This window comes from Siphateles boraxobius, unplaced genomic scaffold (assembly GCF_051911475.1).
Source record: "Siphateles boraxobius isolate OS27281-9 unplaced genomic scaffold, OSU_SipBor_1 13, whole genome shotgun sequence".
Taxonomy (NCBI): Eukaryota; Metazoa; Chordata; class Actinopteri; order Cypriniformes; family Leuciscidae; genus Siphateles; species Siphateles boraxobius.
Window position 1 is genome coordinate 19,129,382 of NW_027508733.1, and position 17,085 is coordinate 19,146,466.

At 37.2% G+C, this 17,085-nt stretch overlaps 2 protein-coding genes across 7 annotated transcripts in view; one reads left to right on the top strand and one right to left on the bottom strand.

The window, feature by feature from the left end:
• Window positions 1-3,426: 3,426 nt before the first annotated feature.
• On the top strand, window positions 3,427-5,133 carry pdzk1ip1 (PDZK1 interacting protein 1). The gene is made up of 4 exons (XM_077226379.1): window positions 3,427-3,601; window positions 3,719-3,833; window positions 4,606-4,686; window positions 4,925-5,133. The coding sequence occupies exons 1-4, from the start codon at window positions 3,535-3,537 to the stop codon at window positions 4,995-4,997; spliced, it is 336 nt and encodes a 111-aa protein (XP_077082494.1). The 5' UTR covers window positions 3,427-3,534; the 3' UTR covers window positions 4,998-5,133.
• A 956-nt stretch (window positions 5,134-6,089) lies between these two features.
• The window catches only part of patj (PATJ crumbs cell polarity complex component), a 124,051-nt gene continuing 113,055 nt past the window's right edge, over window positions 6,090-17,085 (bottom strand). For 5 of the 6 annotated variants that reach the window (XM_077226353.1, XM_077226354.1, XM_077226355.1 and 2 more), the window contains 6 exons: window positions 17,017-17,054; window positions 16,810-16,932; window positions 16,517-16,621; window positions 9,933-10,036; window positions 9,708-9,831; window positions 6,090-8,126 (listed from right to left, as the gene is read on the bottom strand). In XM_077226353.1, coding sequence (XP_077082468.1) covers window positions 7,980-8,126; window positions 9,708-9,831; window positions 9,933-10,036; window positions 16,517-16,621; window positions 16,810-16,932; window positions 17,017-17,054 — 641 coding nt within the window. In that variant the 3' untranslated portion in view covers window positions 6,090-7,979. The remainder of the gene's footprint in view (window positions 8,127-9,707; window positions 9,832-9,932; window positions 10,037-16,516; window positions 16,622-16,809; window positions 16,933-17,016; window positions 17,055-17,085) is intronic. The other variant, XR_013203339.1, reaches the window with a different exon arrangement.

Here is a 17,085-nt window from a genome sequence, read left to right on the forward strand (position 1 = left end):
TGGGAGCTCAAAGTTTATATAATTATCATTGAATGGAAAAGAGCAGTCAAAACAATCTGGAAAATAACATTTGTTTCACAGAATAAATAAAGTCAAAGTTGAGTAAATGATGACAAAATTGTCATTTTAGTAAGACTTAAGTTACATTCCAGGTCTAAATCAAAATTATTAGAAGTAACACAAACATGTTTAATTTATCTCATTAGGTAAATCTCACTATAAAAAATTCAACTGTGTGCTCAATATCAAGTTCTGCTGCTCAATTAGAGTTTTATTTGTCCATTTAACATTAGTAAAATCTTCAATGGTGTCCGCCTTCCCATGAATACTAAAGCCACATGATCCACAGGCCTGTGTGTACTGTGTATCCCAGCAGAGATTAAACACAGCATCAAAACACTCTAATTCTATTAAGTCCCTTCATTCATCTCAAATGCCAATGCGCTCACTCTTGAAATGGTGGGCTGGTTGTACGGATTCAATCAGGGATTTTTGACGCCATCTTTTCCCTTTTTAATTAACTGCGGTGTAGTCGCTATCCGCCTTTTTCCCACCAGTGGCCCCAAACAGGGGCTACAGAGCTTCGACCTGGATGGATCTCAAAGGAGCCCCATCACAACAAAAGGACATGCTTACCGACTGATAAAGACCACCATTACCCTGAGATAACTAGACAAGGGGAGAGAGTATTCAATTAAGACGCCCCTCCTTCCTTTCTACAAGGATGTCCCAGTGAACCTCCCAAAGGTCTGGTTCTCAGAGTCAGGATGGGCCAGTGGAAAGATTCTCCACCGGGGTCTCTCATGGCTATCTACCACACCATCGGCAGAAGTGGCTCCCTTGGGGAGCGGGCCGGTATTTTATACGAGGCGTTAATGAGAGGGCAGTACGCATTTCGAGCTGTGCTAATTTCCTCTGGGCTGAGAGACGCTCATGAGTCCCTTGAGTCCTGAGGGGCGGATCATGGTCTTCATCCAACTCCACCTCCTTTTCTCTGTTGTGGTCTGTTAATCATTTGCTCTGTCACTCTTCACCTCAAGAGTGCTCTCTTCATGTGCACTCATCTATTGTGGTTTAATAAGAGAGGACGAAGACGGTCTGCAATGACCTCAAGTTCAAACAAACTAGTCATTCATCAACTTGTTGTTGGATAGTCAAGCGAGGTGTTTAACAAGAATTTTGTGCAGTTCCAGGTTTGGCAGCTGCATAGAAGTTTGCGGTGGTCAAACAATGGTTATTTTTTCAGCGCAACACTTTTTGTCGTGCCGACAGTTCTTTTTCATCGAGAGAAATGCCTCTTCTGTAGTTGTAGTTTGCATCGTTCAAGATCTGACAAAAATGTTTGTGGAAATTTGTAAACAACTTCAAACTAGCTACAATACTTCAGGTTGTACAGTTGTGACGTGAATCACTGATTCTGTGTAATTATGACATAAAATGGCTCGTAATGTGCATAAGGGCTCATGACTTCCTGATTGTCGGAACTTGCACTGTGCGCCTGTCCCAAAGCAGAGTTAACACTGTATAATTTTGCTGCTCGAGAAAAATCTTGGGGGTCGTAAATTTTTTTTTGCTGTGTGTTTGATGGCTTAGTCTGACTTGTTCACCTAGCCTTTACGATAAACATTAGTCTACGACAAATTTACGGCAGGGTCAGTAATATGACGTTACATTCGTGTCGATCACATGTATCAAGCTCCGTTCCTGCAGGGCCACTGTCTGGCAGAGTCTAGCTCTAAAACACCTCCCTGGAAGTTTCTAGTGATCCTGAAGACCTTGGTTAGCTGGTTCAGGTGTGTTTAGGTTGGAGCTAAACTCTGCAGGACAGTGGCCCTCCAGAAAGCGAGAGGCCGTTTACACGACACTGTTTTCAACTAAAAACATAAAACTTTTTGTGAGTTCATTTACATGACAACAGTGTTTTGGGGGCCTAAAAACGCAAGGTTTTGAAAACGGGTTTCAAAGTGGAAGTTTTTGAAACCGATACCGTTATCGTATCTGTGTAAACTACAAAAACGCGAATTTGTGAAAAAAACTGTGACGTCATGTGCATATGTATTACGATTTCAGTCAATAGGCCAAAGTGTTTCTTTACAAAGTGACATCTCCAACTTCTGGCCTGGCATAAACATTTTTTGTCGTTTTTGGGATCCGTGTGAACAATGGTGTTGTCAGTATGCGAAAAATGCAAAGAAAAAACTTTTACGTTTTTGGTACATCATTGTTGTGTAAACGTACCCTGTGTTTGACACCCCTCGTGTAGATCTTCCGGGGACATTATTGGCTATAATATATATGGTACAAAAACTATTCATTTTGCACAATATGCATTTGCTTCCACTAAGGATCACACTGTGATCACATCATACAGTCAAACATTCATAATATGCACCTGACTTTAAGAAGTAGTTAATGTATTTGGCAGATACTTTTATCTACACGACTTAAAGTGCCTTGGATTCAAGGAATGCATTACAATTATTACAAAATAAAGTGTACAATGTGTGGTATACAGTCCAAAACTGGATTTTCGCAGCGTTGCCATGGAAATAACATTTTTGGTTCCTCAAAGTGCCTTTCAGTGAAAACCATTCTTAGACTTTTAAAGAACCTTTTTCCACTATAAAGAACCTTTTGTGGAATGCAAAGGTTCCATGGATGTGAAAGGTTCTTCGTGTAACCATAGATGCCAATAAAGAACCTTTATTTTTGAAGAGTTCACAGTAATAGTTGCATTTATGCATGTGAATTTACTTACAATTCCATGTTTTATCAGTCCATGCATTTTCCGAGAATCAAACCAATGACCTTGGTGTACACCATCCTCCGTTCACCTTGCAGGAACGCTTCTCAGGGATGAAAACCTAAAAATGTCCTGAGATAAACACAGTAATGGTATGCTAAATGTGGAATAATTAACTCCGGACTGCTAAATTATAAAAAAATTAATAGACACCTGAAGTGTAGCGGTCAAAACACAAATCAGAGTCAATTATAAAGCTTGCTTGTTTTACTCTATAGCTAAACTGTAACTTCCACAGGAGTAAAGTAGCACTGGTGTGTTTAATGTGTCTTCAATGATCTGTTACTAATTGAAAACCATGGAATGCTAACCAGACAAATTCCGTAATCGCGGGAATCTAAAGACTCACATAGCGGCTTATGTAGCGTCTTCATTTCTTAAATCTGCACAGTGGGATAGGACTTCCTCCACTGGATTAACAACTCTACCATCATATTGAGAACAAAACAGCAGTATTTATGGAAGCCATGAACATTTATGTAGTTGATATCAGATATGACTGATAACAGTTGAATCAGATGTAGCCTACATAATCACATGCACCCGTCACATCTCTGTTATCCCTCGATGCAGTGGGTAAATGATTGACTCGACCTGTGTGGACCACTGGGTGTTGTCTTTCTTACACTGAATTTCAGATAACTGTTTCCTGGTTAGAGAAAAGCAGAGATATACAGGTCTGAGCGTTTTCACATTTAAACACTTTTTTGAGAATTGAAAGAGGAATAAACATGGGGAAACCAGTCGCTGTGCTTTACTGGCTTCTGCTCACACTGGGACTAGCTGCGGCTCAAGCAGGTACAGCCTTTACATTACATTTTTTTTATGAGAGAAATCTAGAAAAAAGCATTTGAAGTGAGGTTTTCAATAGTTTTAGGTATTTTGACGTACAATTTTATCATGTGTCTCTTTTAGAGAAAGCAGAGCAAACTCTGCCCAACTGGCTTACAGGAATCATTGCCGTTGCTGTATTCCTCTTTCTCATCTTCATTGCATTCCTTGTAAACAAAGCATGGTGTGAGACTCCAAGGTAATCTGTTGCTTCTATTTTTCAAGGCATTTACAGTTACAGTTCTGTCAATTTACTCACCCTAAGGTCGTTCCAAACCTTTATGACATTTGTCTTTTTTATTTTTTATTTTTTTTATATAGTCCTATATGTTCCGCATAGGAAAGTCAATCACGACGATGCATAGCCTATACTGCCAGAATTTTCATTTGTGGGTGCCTTAAAGTTTTAAGTACAATCAACTTGGCTGTTTAAATCATTTCAACTTAAATTAAACTGACTTAAAAAGAGTTGAATCTAGTATAAATATAAAAAAGTTGAAAATTGCTCAACTTATTTTGATGAGTTAAAACAATGTAAAAACATAGCCTATGTCATCATATTGTCAATTGATCAACTTGTCAACGTATTGTTCACAGTTATTTTGGGTTCCCCAAAGAACCTTTCCACAAACAGTTTATAAAAGAAACATTTTCGTCTTGGTGTGAAGAACATTTTAATGATCTAAACAGAACCCTTTTCCTTTTGTGCAATGAAATGTTTCTATGGATGTTAAAGGTTCTTCGTGGAACCATTAAAGGGAATAAAGAACCTTTATTTTTTAAAAGTGTATAATGTATATTCCTTAATTCTTCTCATTAATAATATGTTTTAAATTAAATTATTATAAAGTAATTCATATTTATTGCCCTATATAGACTAGTACACATAATACACAATTTTATTTAGCAACTAGTTTCCAAATCTGGTGTGCAAACACCACATTTTAATCTGTTTTTCTTTTTGACTAAAGCAAATCAGAAGCAGCCGTACCCAATGAATACGCCATGACCAATGGATCACCAACCTATGAAACCAGTCTTGACGCAGTCAGGTAATAATACCAATACAGCTGTAATAAAGTGATTCAATACTATAAATAGACATTCCTGGGGAAAACAGACATACTATCATTACTGATACTGCTCATTTGAACTGTTTATATGGCCAGAAATCATGTTCAACCTGAAGAAATGCCTCATTTGATAATATTTATGATTAAAATGAATGGAAATGAAGTGAATATTCACTTTAAAGTCCTATTAACACTGGAATTGACGCTTGTTTTTCAGGAGCAGCGACGAGCCTAACGCATATGAGAGCGTGATCATTCACCAAACAGACGAAAAAGTGACTGCAATGTAATTTCAAAGAAAATGTCCACAATTAGCAGAGTCAGCACACCATGTTAACCTTGTGTTCTGTTGAAATAAGTTATCATTTTAATAGCTGACACAGCTCTTTCTTTAATGAAGGTTTAGCAGTGATTTTTGTAGATATCTTTACAAATAATCCACTATAGATTAACTGTAGTTCATTCTAAAGGGCATTTGTTGATGAACCAATTTTGAACATAATATAATATTAGACATTCAGTATCTTACAGATATTTGTTGTGCAAGCCTCTTTAAAAGAATAATAAAATTCAATATACTTTATGGACATTTAGGAATTTTAATGTTTTTGAAGTACGTGTCTTCTGCTCTCCAAGGCTGTAATTATTGATAAAAAATACAGTAAAAACATTAATATTGTGAAATATTATTAAAATTCAAAACATCAGCTTTCTATTTTAATGTATTTTAAAACGCAATTTATTCCTGTGATTTTCAGCATCGTTAGTCCAGTCTCACATGATCCTTAAGATATCATTCTAATATGCTTATTTGCTGCTCAAGATATCATTCTAATATGCTTATTTGCTGCTCAAGATATCATTCTAATATGCTTATTTGCTGCTCAAGAAACATTTTAAAACATTGTTTTAAAATTTAAAACAAATTTTAAAACATTAAAAAAAAATTCATTTTGTGGAAACCACGACACACTTTTTGATGAAAAGAAAGAACAGCATTTATTCGGAATAGAAATCTTTTGTAACATTATACGTCTTTAGTGTCATTTTGATTAATTTAATGCATCCTTTTTCAATAAAATTACTTCTTTCAAAGAAAAAAAAAAATCTTACTGACCCCAAACATTTAAATAATAGTGTAACAAATGCAGAAATGGCTGGTGTATAGGTTTTTGTGCCTTAAAACTTCAAATAAAACCTAACAATAAAAAAATTTTACAGGTAAAGATTTGAAACAGGCATATTTTTCTCTTTATTATTTTTTTTCCCACAGACATCAGAATTTAGAAGTCAAAAGAAGCTTAAAATTGAAATAACTTTATTTTCTACCCCTTTAGATAAATTCTACTTGTCCAAAATAAAGTCACAGACCATAATGACCATTTTTGTAAATGTTAATAAATCAGCTTTATTTCAGGCTTAGATCTGTATCCAATGTATGAATTTAACTAAAAGGTTTCTTTGGACTTTAAAACATTACACTGTCAGAAAAATGGCCGATATAACGGTGTTACTACAGCGTTAACCTCGACCGCTGAGTCAGCTGAGTGAGTCATCATCCATATGATTCAAGCCCAAATGTAAAGATCTAGTGAAAGTAGCAGACTGGGGTGTTGCATTTTCTTGAAGGATAAAGGGGAAGACAGGCAATCTTTTTAAAGGGACGCAGCGCTGGACAGTTCAGATACACTGTCCACATGGCACGAGAATTTAAGAGGCATAGTATGAGAATGTGCTTACGAAATCCTAGTGGAGGACACGGTCTGGACGAGGCTTCCATACGCTGTCTACAACCTGCAGAGGTCTGATAGTCTCTCAAGAGCCTGCTACACTTCCTCTAGGACAGAGACTGACACAGGATATCCTCATATTGTGACACACAGACACACACGGTGACTAACTAGGATATGCGAGACATCTTCATGAAGACAAAAGTGATGCAAAAACACCCTAAAATGGAAATAAATTACATATTTACAATGAAATGACAAAGGTGTGCAATTGAATTACAAGTGGAATTACAAAAAACGTAATAAAAAACTATGTTATTCATAAGGATTTCTGTCATTTTTCAAATCTCAATACACAATAGCAACATGATACAGTGGACTAGCTCTCCAAAAAATTAAAATGGTAATTTTTTTGTGTCATTCCAAACCTGTATGGCGAACTTTCTTCTGTGGAACTTAAAAGGACGTATTTTGAAGAATGCTAAAGCTGCTTTTTTTTTTCCATACAATGAAAGTGAATGGGGACTGGGACAGTCACACTCCAAAAAGGACAAAAATATTGAAGCCATGTAATAGCTTTGTGTGAAGAACTGGCTGAAATTCGGAAGATTTTAACTGAAAAATAATCTAATTATAGATTATATATTATAAATAGTCTAATCCTCTAAAAAAGCAAGCGTACGACTTCCAAAGAGTTGAACTGTAGCGCACGAGTCATATGAACACCACCTCTGAGATACTTTAATGGTTATTTTTGTCATTTCTGAAGCTCAAAACTTCCAGTCCCCATCCACTTTCATTGTATGGCAAAGAGCAGCGTGAACATTCCGCAAAATATCTCATTTTAAGCTGCACAGAAGTCAGTCATACCAGTTTTTGAAATACTCACAAAACAACCCTGCAATGTAAAGAATTTGATTGAAATGATACTAATATCTAATACTAACTAAACAAAACATCCCAACACAGTATGATCTGCCTGTTTCAAGACGTCTATCGTCCCTTATTAACGCTCGTTCATGAATTTATCTACACTCTACATTTAATGGAAAGATCCATCTGATTTCTTGAAAATAAGGCGGGTTTGTCGAGTATGTATTCGTTTTAACTACACAAAACAAAATCAGGACAACCCCACTAAAAGTTGTCATATGTGCACTTACATGATATCACTAATAAAGTGTGTGTTAGTGTGTCTACTACTGTAATCTTTCCTCCTGGTCTTGAGTTACCAGCACTCATTTCATCAAAATGATAATAATCTGTAATATCGCCCCATAATTCACCGCTCACATTCGCCAGTGGAGAGGCTACAGGTCCATGACTAAGACAAAGACGATACAATAAATTCCCTTTATGAGTAGTTTTCTAATCGATTTCGATAGCAGGTGCACAAACAGTAACAGGCGCAGTTTAAACGATTGAGTGCAAACAGTCTCCATATCAGGAAGTAAAGTGGCCGAATAACGGCCGTTGCTGACACAAAGAGTCTCTTTAAGATGTGTGATAGGAATGTGTGTTTTTCAGTAGATGTAGTGTTTGTTAGGAGAGCACAGAGAGCGTGACGCTTCCCCGCTGCTTCTTCAGTATGGCCACGGCCTGCTCGTGTGTGACGCCCTCTAGACTCTCTCCGTTGACCGACAGCAGCTGGTCTCCACGCTTCAGACGCCCGTCCACTGCCGCTGCCCCCTGCAGGCAGGAGGACAACAGGATTATTTATTCATTTGCAGAATTAAATGACCACAACTGACCATTATTATTTTCAATAATGCTTGACAGATCATTAATTGTATCAAAATATTTAAAACAATATTCAAATTATATATATATATTGAAAGAAAATGCAATGTTTCATATGTCCAAGGACCCCTGCATGGCATTCACAGACCTCCAGAGAGGTTGGTAAAGTCAACAGAAAAATCATATTAGGTAAACACAAAACATGCATTGTTTCTAGGAGAATATGAAGTGTTTTATCTCTGGATATGTTTGTGTGAAGCTCGCTCTGTGCTGCTCCCTGGTGGCCACAGCTCAAACAGAGCAGCACAACACTCACCTTTAAATATTGTACAGACATTACATGGTGCAGAGTTCTGAACATATTACAGAAAAATATGCAAGTGTCTGCAAATGTTTTTATTTTATAATTTTATAAATATTTTATATAAATATTTAAATATAAATATTATATAAAATGTATATTTTAATTTATATTTTATAAAAAAGCAATATTACTTCATTCATATTGCTTAAACATATACTACATTCCAGTGTTATTTTGGCATTATTTATATACTATTAATTTATTTATTTAATATTTTAATTTTGTTTCATTCTGTAGTCATTTTCATTGTTTTTGTAATTATTTCTATTAAACTAATTTATTTATTTTTATTTCAGTTAGAATCATTTTAGTACTTCAACTTAAATGTATTATTTCTGTCAGTTGAAAAGGAATAATTTCAAATTTTCAGTTTCAGCTTTTCATCTAATATTTATATTTTGTTTTATTTCAGCTTCATTTCAATTAATGAAAATGAGTTTTAGTTAACAATAACAACACTGCTACAATTTATATTGCTTAAGCAGCTACTATATATATATATATATATATATATATAAAATAAACAATATATATTGCAGTTGTTTAAGTAATATAAATTAAGTTATATATATATTGTAGCTGCTTAAGCAATCTATATATATATATATATACACATTTATATACATATATAAAATAAACAATATATATATTAATAAAATAAACATTATATATATATATATATATATATAAAATAAATAATATATATATATATATATAGTAGTGGTTTAGGTAATATAAATTAAGTTATATATATATATATATATATATATATAAATACGTTTATAGTTTACAAAATTATACTAAAAATAAAAACACAGCACAGATGATTAAATGTTTTATTCCGCAAATTCAAGTGACGATAGTCCTTTAAAATGTCAAATAAACTTAATTGGCCAAAACTATCAAAAATCTTATTTAGTATAGTTAGAAAATGAAGAGACAGGATGGGGGAATGGGATAAATAGGATGTTGTGAGCTGGATTTAAAATTTTGTTGAGCAACCAGTCATGAGCAACCCGTCTCAATTTATCAGAGCACATGTGTTTCCCACTAGGCCATAGCTCTGATATGAATATCTAGTAGTGGCCGATGTCAGATGTCCAAATATGTTTAGTTTAATTTCATCTGGAAATGAAGACAGAACTTGATGATCCTAGTAGAATTACCTTGCTGAAGACTGTTTTAACGTAGATGGGAAGATCTCCATGTGGACTCCCAAAGCCACCAACAATACTGAAGCCCAGCCCCTCCGAGCCCTTCTCCAGAGTGATGGTCTTTGGCTTGGGCGTCCTGTTAATATCATGCAAACACAGGACAAAATCATAAGCAATCAGCTGAGACTACTGTAAAGTCTTGTTGTCATGTGACTGCTGGACGGTGATGTCACTCACTCTGGTTCCACCGGCCGGACCTCTGGGTTGGTGCTGGGGGTGGAGCTACTGGACAGACTCTCCACCTGACTGGCTATGGCAATGATGTTGGTGTCAGCCACCACCTGTCAATCACAGACGGACACCGTCAAACATTACAATTAAACTAATGATTTAATATTCTGAAAACCCACTAGAGGTGTTTTCTTTCATTCAGATGTGTGTGTGTGTGTGTGTTTTCACAAATGACTGTCTGCCTGTAGATAACAGAAAACTACTTTCCATGTTGTGTGTGTTTTGGCACTGAAATGCATCCTAACAGCCCTTTAATGTTCTTTCTTGGCGACTGTTGGCGAATGATCGCTTGGGCGCTGTTCATCAAACCTCCGTCTCCTTCATCAGAATCAAAAATGCCCTTTTCTGTCATGTTTCATTTACATTTTCCTCTTCCATTAAACTCTGGGCTTGCTATGAGGGCAGTGGTATATTAATTTGCATATTTAATTAACGGCAAGGCAATTAAAAAGTAAAATGCACAACAATAAACAAAAGCTAATTAATAAACAAGTCAAAAACAGGAAAGAAACACTCCCAAGTCATCACAGTTGCTATCTCCCATACATCTACTGACAGAACGAGAAAGAAAGAAAGAAGAAAGAAAGAGACAGCAATAAAGAGATAAAAGAGCAAGAAAAGACAGGATCAAAAAAGAGATTGATAAAAAGAAAAAAGAGCCAGAAAAAGAAAGCAAGTGACAACAAAGAAAGAGCTAGAAAAGAGGAAAAAAGATTAAAAAGACTAAAGAAAAAAGAGTGATAAAAAGAAAGATGAGCAAGAAAAAATAAGTGGTTAAATAAAGACCCAAAAAAAGAGCGGGAACAATAAAGAAAGAGTGATAAAAAAGAAAGATTGAGTAGTTATTGTCCATACAAAACTCTCTGCCATGTTTCTAGGGTGTTTTGTGTGGTTGCTAGGGTGTCAAGGCAAATAGCCTATAAATGACTGAAAAATGGCTGAGTATTTTTTAAACAAGTCCTTCAATTAATACCCGGGCTGTTGCTATGCAGTTAGTATATGTCATTCTTGGTGTTTGCCAGGGTGTTGCTAAGCAGTTGCTAGGGTTTCTGTGGAGTTTTAGCATGTTGCTATGACGTTGCTAAGACACTGCTAAGGTGTTGCTATGGTGTTCTGAGTGGATGCCATGGCACTACAATGCAATGAAATTTCATAGTGTTCCAAAAGTAGTATTTACTACGTTACTATGCTATCTGTTGTTGCTATGCTGCTGCTAAGGTGTTGCTATGCTTTTGCTTTTGGGGTCTGAGAAGTTTTCTGACACATGTTTAATCCTGCTGATAAGTTGCAATGTGGTTCCTATAAGGTTTGAGTGTTTTTTAACACATTGCTATGCATTTGCTGGGTTTTCTGAGGTATTCTATCACACTGCCATGCCACTGCTAAAGTGTCACAATGCTGTTACAAGGGAGTTTTGGGTAGTTTTTAGCACATTTTGCTGTGTTGATACTAAGGTGTTGCTATGCAGTTGAAGTGGTTTTCAGGACGTTGCTATGCTTCGAGTTGCTAGTGGGCTTCAGTGGCCCTGTTTACACCTGGTATTAAGATGTGTTTTGGTCGATCGGATCACAAGTAGACGAGGGAGACACATTCCCGTTTACACCTTCTGTCCACTTTTGTCCTGATTTCTTCGAGGGGAGGGTAATGGGCGGGTAAATGTATGAGCTTTTTCAGATCTTCAGCAGCTTTTTTTTCTGCTCTGACAGCCGCAAGACTGAATGAGTTAAGTGTGTGTTAGAAATCAGTAATAGTGAGAGAACATTGTGCTTTGTACATTTTTCATCTTCAAACCAAACTTGGGTCTTCAGCCAACAAAGTGTAAATCCCGTCTGGCCAGCGCGCTTCCCATAATGTTTACACATCAGGGCAGTACGCGGAGAATAGGTGGTCTTTTTTTATTTAACCTGTAGGTCCACTTATTTTTATGCGTATTTTGAGATATTGCATAAAAAAACAAATGTTTGCATATGATTTGTAAGAACTTTATTACACTATATTATAAAGTGTTACCTAAATAAAACATGCTGAATGTACATGCCAAGATGCGCATAAACTCTAAAAATGCGCATAAAAATGCTCATTTGAGTCGGATACATTTAAAGGGGTCATATAATGCCATTTTTGTACAAGTTAATATGAATCTTTAGGGTCTAAATGAAAACTTTGTAATATACTTTTGTTAAAAATTCTCATTAGTATTGTAAGAAAACACTAATTTTACCTGGTCAAAAACAGCTCTGTTTTCAGCACGCCGTTTCAGTGCATATGCCTTTAAATGATAATGAGCTTTGCTCACTCCGCCCCTCTGTTCTTTGGGGCGTTTTGACACAACCGCACATGGAGTGTTGCCTTGACAACAGTTGAGGGTAACTTATATTTTGGAACAAGAATGGCAGCGGGAGTCTCTGAGGAGACATCTGTGCAACCGTATCAATTTGAACCGGAGTCGGACCCGGAACAAGATGACGGCCCCGAAGAAGTTCGAACAGGACGTTTCTGAATGGTTGGTTAACGTAATGTCACGTAATGTATACCTGGGTACACAGTTTTTAATAACACATTAACCATAACGTGTTGTTCATTATAAACGTGGGATTATGAATTATATTGAGAACGTTGTAACGTTACATAGAAAACATGCCGTAATATACCCTGAGTGTAAACATTAGCCGCATTCATCGGGAAGCGTGCAAGTGATTTGCAAAGATTAATATTTAAAGGTTAATAAAACGTTACACTCACTTCTTCTGGAGCAGGAACACAAATAGTTGGTACCGATTCTGTTCAGGACCAGCTTCTTAGCAAAACCAGATTTACACTGACGCTCGATTATAAAGCAGTCTGGTGAGAAATGATTAGCGCAAACATAAAAGCGTTTACGTAGATCGTTGGGAATATTCCCATCAAAAATAAAACTCAGCCATTGCGTCTTCAGCGGTTCGAGTTTAGGAACACCAAAATGACTTGCGCGTGTGCAACAGAACGCCGTTGTATCCGTAACTGCTGCAGTCCGTAATATTTTGTGTTCAAGATGAACTAAATTTTTATAATGAACGAGTACATCATAAATCCCTTTTTCCAAAACATGTTTTTGTCTTATCCTGAATCACTACGGTACGCCTATAATAAGTGTTTATATTCGGACTATTTTAGACCGGTGTCGGCTCGGAGTAGCCCAGTACCTGCGTGACTCGTCATAGACATTAACAGAGAGAAGTAGCCCCAGCTACAATGTTCTTCCGCAAAACACATGCAGTTCTGTTTATTAACCGCTAGAGAGCAAACGTACACGCAATGCACACTGATGATGAAACGCGCCAATGGACTACATGCACTGAGCGTTCTTTAAAACTTCCATTTAAGCCAGCTGGAAAACCTCCAGTGAAATGTCATTTGCTGGTGTGTTGGTATCTTCAATGTCCTGAGGTAGCTTTAACAGCATAAATATTGTAATACTTAGTTTATAATCAGAATATAGTCACTTAAATAGTCAGACCTAGCATTAATTTAGTTATTAAAATGTAAGACGATATAAAAAAAGACGTGTTCCTCAGTAAAATTCGATCACCATTCACACTTTCGTTTGAAAACAAAGTGTCAACACACTATAAATTAAAGATTTAATGTGTACTTTAGTTAGATTTATTGATTTCACAAAACTGGAGTTTTAACAAGTGTGCCGAAATCAGTGAGCTTGCGCTGCGATGCACTGACTGACAGTTATTGTTTTTCATGAGACTTTTGTGAATACTTGATACTTCATCTTGACAAAGTTTATTTTAAAAACTAGTGATTTTATAATATTTATTGATATATATTTATAGTTTTTGGTCATCACATTAAAAATAACATTTGAAGTGCTGAAAAAATGTTGCGTGTGAGTGTCCAATTACAGGCATCTCATTTCTTATTCCAACGTTCACATTAGCTTCAAGTCTTTATTAAAATCAATAAAACTGCTTTATTGGCAAATTAGATAAGTGTGATAACGACATTAAAATATAAATACAACATTAAAAAGTCTACCACTGATGGTTTTGTGTGGATGTATACAGTGAGTACAGAATGTTCACCGGAAAAGCCCGAGCTGGCTCATCGAAAACCAGGAAGTAACTGTGCATATAGTCCAATTCAGGAAATTTAGGAATTAAGTCATATAAAAATGAAAAGATTGAGACAACTATCATGTGCTGGTGCGACCAATTGAGAAAGTTGGTAGCGCCAGTGCAACCAGTGGAAAAGTTAGTCTGGAGCCCTGAACTACGATGCAAACAGCAGGCATCTTCCTCCGAAATGCATTTATCGTGTTTCGTCTAAGCGCTCTGAGGCGCGAGTAAGTAGGCCTACTTTATTATATACAAAAATTATTATATACAATGGCTTCTCCTAATTTTCTTAGTGATATTTAGCACCAGTTTATCAGCAAGTGACGATTTTGTTCCCTTCAACTCACTGAATGGAAACGCTGCTGTATTCGCAAATGTTTTATGGGATATTCCTACTTTTCACACAAGTTAAATTCGCAACTTTTGGATGGAAACATAGCTAATGTGGGAGAGTTTGTGAAAGATAAATACTTCAGTAGGGTGCAATATTAAACTTCTCAACGAAAAGCACATGATCACGGCCAGAATGGCTTTCCAGGGGCTAAAAGTGCAATAAAACGACAAAACAGTATCAAATTGTCTGATTTCTGTGACATGAGTAATAGCATAGGGCATTACATGTGTCCAATTAAACATATAGCAGCCAGAGAGAGAGAGAGAGAGAGAGAGAGAGAAAACGCTCTCTCAAACGAGTGAAGAGGGAATGAATGAGAGAGAGAGAGAGAGTGAGTGTGTGTGTGTGTCTGTGTGTGTGTGTGAGAGAGAGAGAGAGAGAGAGAGAAAGAGAGAGAGAGAGAGAGAGAGAGAAAGAGAGAGAGAGAGAGAGAGAGAGAGAGAGAGAGAGAGAGAGAGAGAGAGAGAGAGAGAGAGAGCTAAACAATAATTGCTCTCCGAGCTGCTGTAATCAGGGCTTTGCAGGCTGGGCTCCCCTGTTTAAAAGCCCAGTGCATCCCTCCTGGAACCGCACAGATAACGGCACATTTGCATAAAGAACTGGGATTATCTGGCAACCCGCGTGCAACCGCCGCACAGCTGCACACGGCTGATAACAGCCCAGTGACACAGCACCAACCACTCTCACACACACACACAACCATGAGTCCAAACAAACATACACTCACACATATACACAGCACACTGTCCTTCGATGCACCGACTAACACACACTGATAACCGTACAGAACATATACACACAGCGGCTCTGCATAGCAATAACAGCAAACAATACAAGCGTGTATACACACGCTTAGACCGCACCAACATGTAAAAATGCTACAATACACCACTTACAAAAAAGTACCGTGGTAATACCATGGTATTCTTAGATAATACTTTTTTCTGTACCATGGTATCTGATATCTACCAACAATGCTAACAGTTCTCATATACAAACTCCACATACAAACTTAAGGCGCTATTATCAAACTGGCTGTGGGTTACGGGAAATTTCTGGGGATTAAGAAGAAACCCACCAAACAACTCCTAAAACATTTGAAATAAATGTGGGGGATATAGCGCACCACACCAGACGGGTCGGAGGGTCTGTTCAGCGCCAGCGGCTTCTCTAAAGCTCGACTTCAACCCACGGACTGTCTGCCGTGATCCTGTTAACAAGTACACTGTCTTCAAATCACATTACCTAATGCGAGTTCCCTCATTAGCTAGTCAGCGAGCGAGAACGCTGTAGCTAATTTGAATGGTGGGTGCACGACTAGCAGCATTGGCACTTCGTTAAACTAGCTTATCAAAAGCTGTTTAGCAGAAGAAGAGTACATAAAGTTCTAACAAATCAAACTGTTTCACAAATCAAATAATTTATAACGCAACGCAAGGGGGGCACTATAGACCGTATGTAGCCCCGCCCCTTTTCAGGTCTGTGCTCCTTGTGTTCTGTCTTCCGGTTTGTATTTACACACCATGAAGAAAAAGATCGTACAGATTTATGAATGAGCCGTTCATTTTAAAATCTTCTTGTAATACTGACATCCGCTTCAAACATTACAATACTCATGATAACTTCTGTTAACTCTACAATATGTAAAATCACTTCATCAGTTAACAACTCTTCGACAACAATGTCATGGAAATATACAGAGCTAACGGAAAAACGGAAGTACAAACACAATATTCTAAACCATCATATCAGACAACAATTTGAAGAAAATCTTGCTGAGCAAATTAGTTAAAATAAGTTACTGCAACAGTAACGCAAGAAATGCACGTTAAGTACATACAATGGACCATGCTCTAGCCGAAAAACAGCAGTGCCTGTTTTTGGCCCAAAAGTACTACGCCAGAAATTGGTCGATTTGTTTGCCATGGTCTACATCATTAATTAAGCCACTGCAAATAAACACGAAGAGTTAACATCTGAAAGTTGGAGACAATTAATGAACAAACATCATTATTGAGTGCAACGTTTACCTGGAGGACGATGGTGCCGTAGGCATTCTTCAGTATATTTACGACGTCTCCGTGAGTCAAGCCATCCAGAGACTGAGAATTGATGCTCACAATCCTGTCACCTACCTAAGAGAGGTACATTAAAAGAAAAATGCTTGAAATTCATTCACATGGATACAAACCCAATCCCCAGCAGTGCCCTTCACACCCAAACCATTGTATAATGCTTAATCAACAACTCTCGGCCTGATTTACACAAGACTAATGTGGAAAGTGAGCAACAGAAAGGAATTGGAAAAGCAAGGATGATGTACTTTGAGGCGATGCGTCTTGGCAGCCACGCCATTGGCCTGGATCATGGCGATGAAGATGGGGATGTCGCCCAGCGGACTGCCCTTACCGCCCGCTATACTGACACCCAAAGCGTCGGTGGGACCCTGAGAAAGCGAGACAAAGTCACTGCTGAGGGTGCACTAAAAATGTAACTCCTGAGCACTATATACAGAGGCAAACAATCTTACCCGTGTGATCTCCACTGTCCGAACACCTGGCTCTATCCCTGGAGGGATAAAATGTCAGACACTAACTTT

Bases quoted from the DNA above. Each gene is read 5' to 3' on its own strand.
- pdzk1ip1 (XM_077226379.1), top strand. From the start codon at position 3,535: ATGGGGAAACCAGTCGCTGTGCTTTACTGGCTTCTGCTCACACTGGGA. The intron at 3,602-3,718 runs GTACAGCCTTTA...TGTCTCTTTTAG, and splicing joins ACTAGCTGCGGCTCAAGCAG to AGAAAGCAGAGCAAACTCTG. The intron at 4,687-4,924 runs GTAATAATACCA...CTTGTTTTTCAG, and splicing joins ACCAGTCTTGACGCAGTCAG to GAGCAGCGACGAGCCTAACG.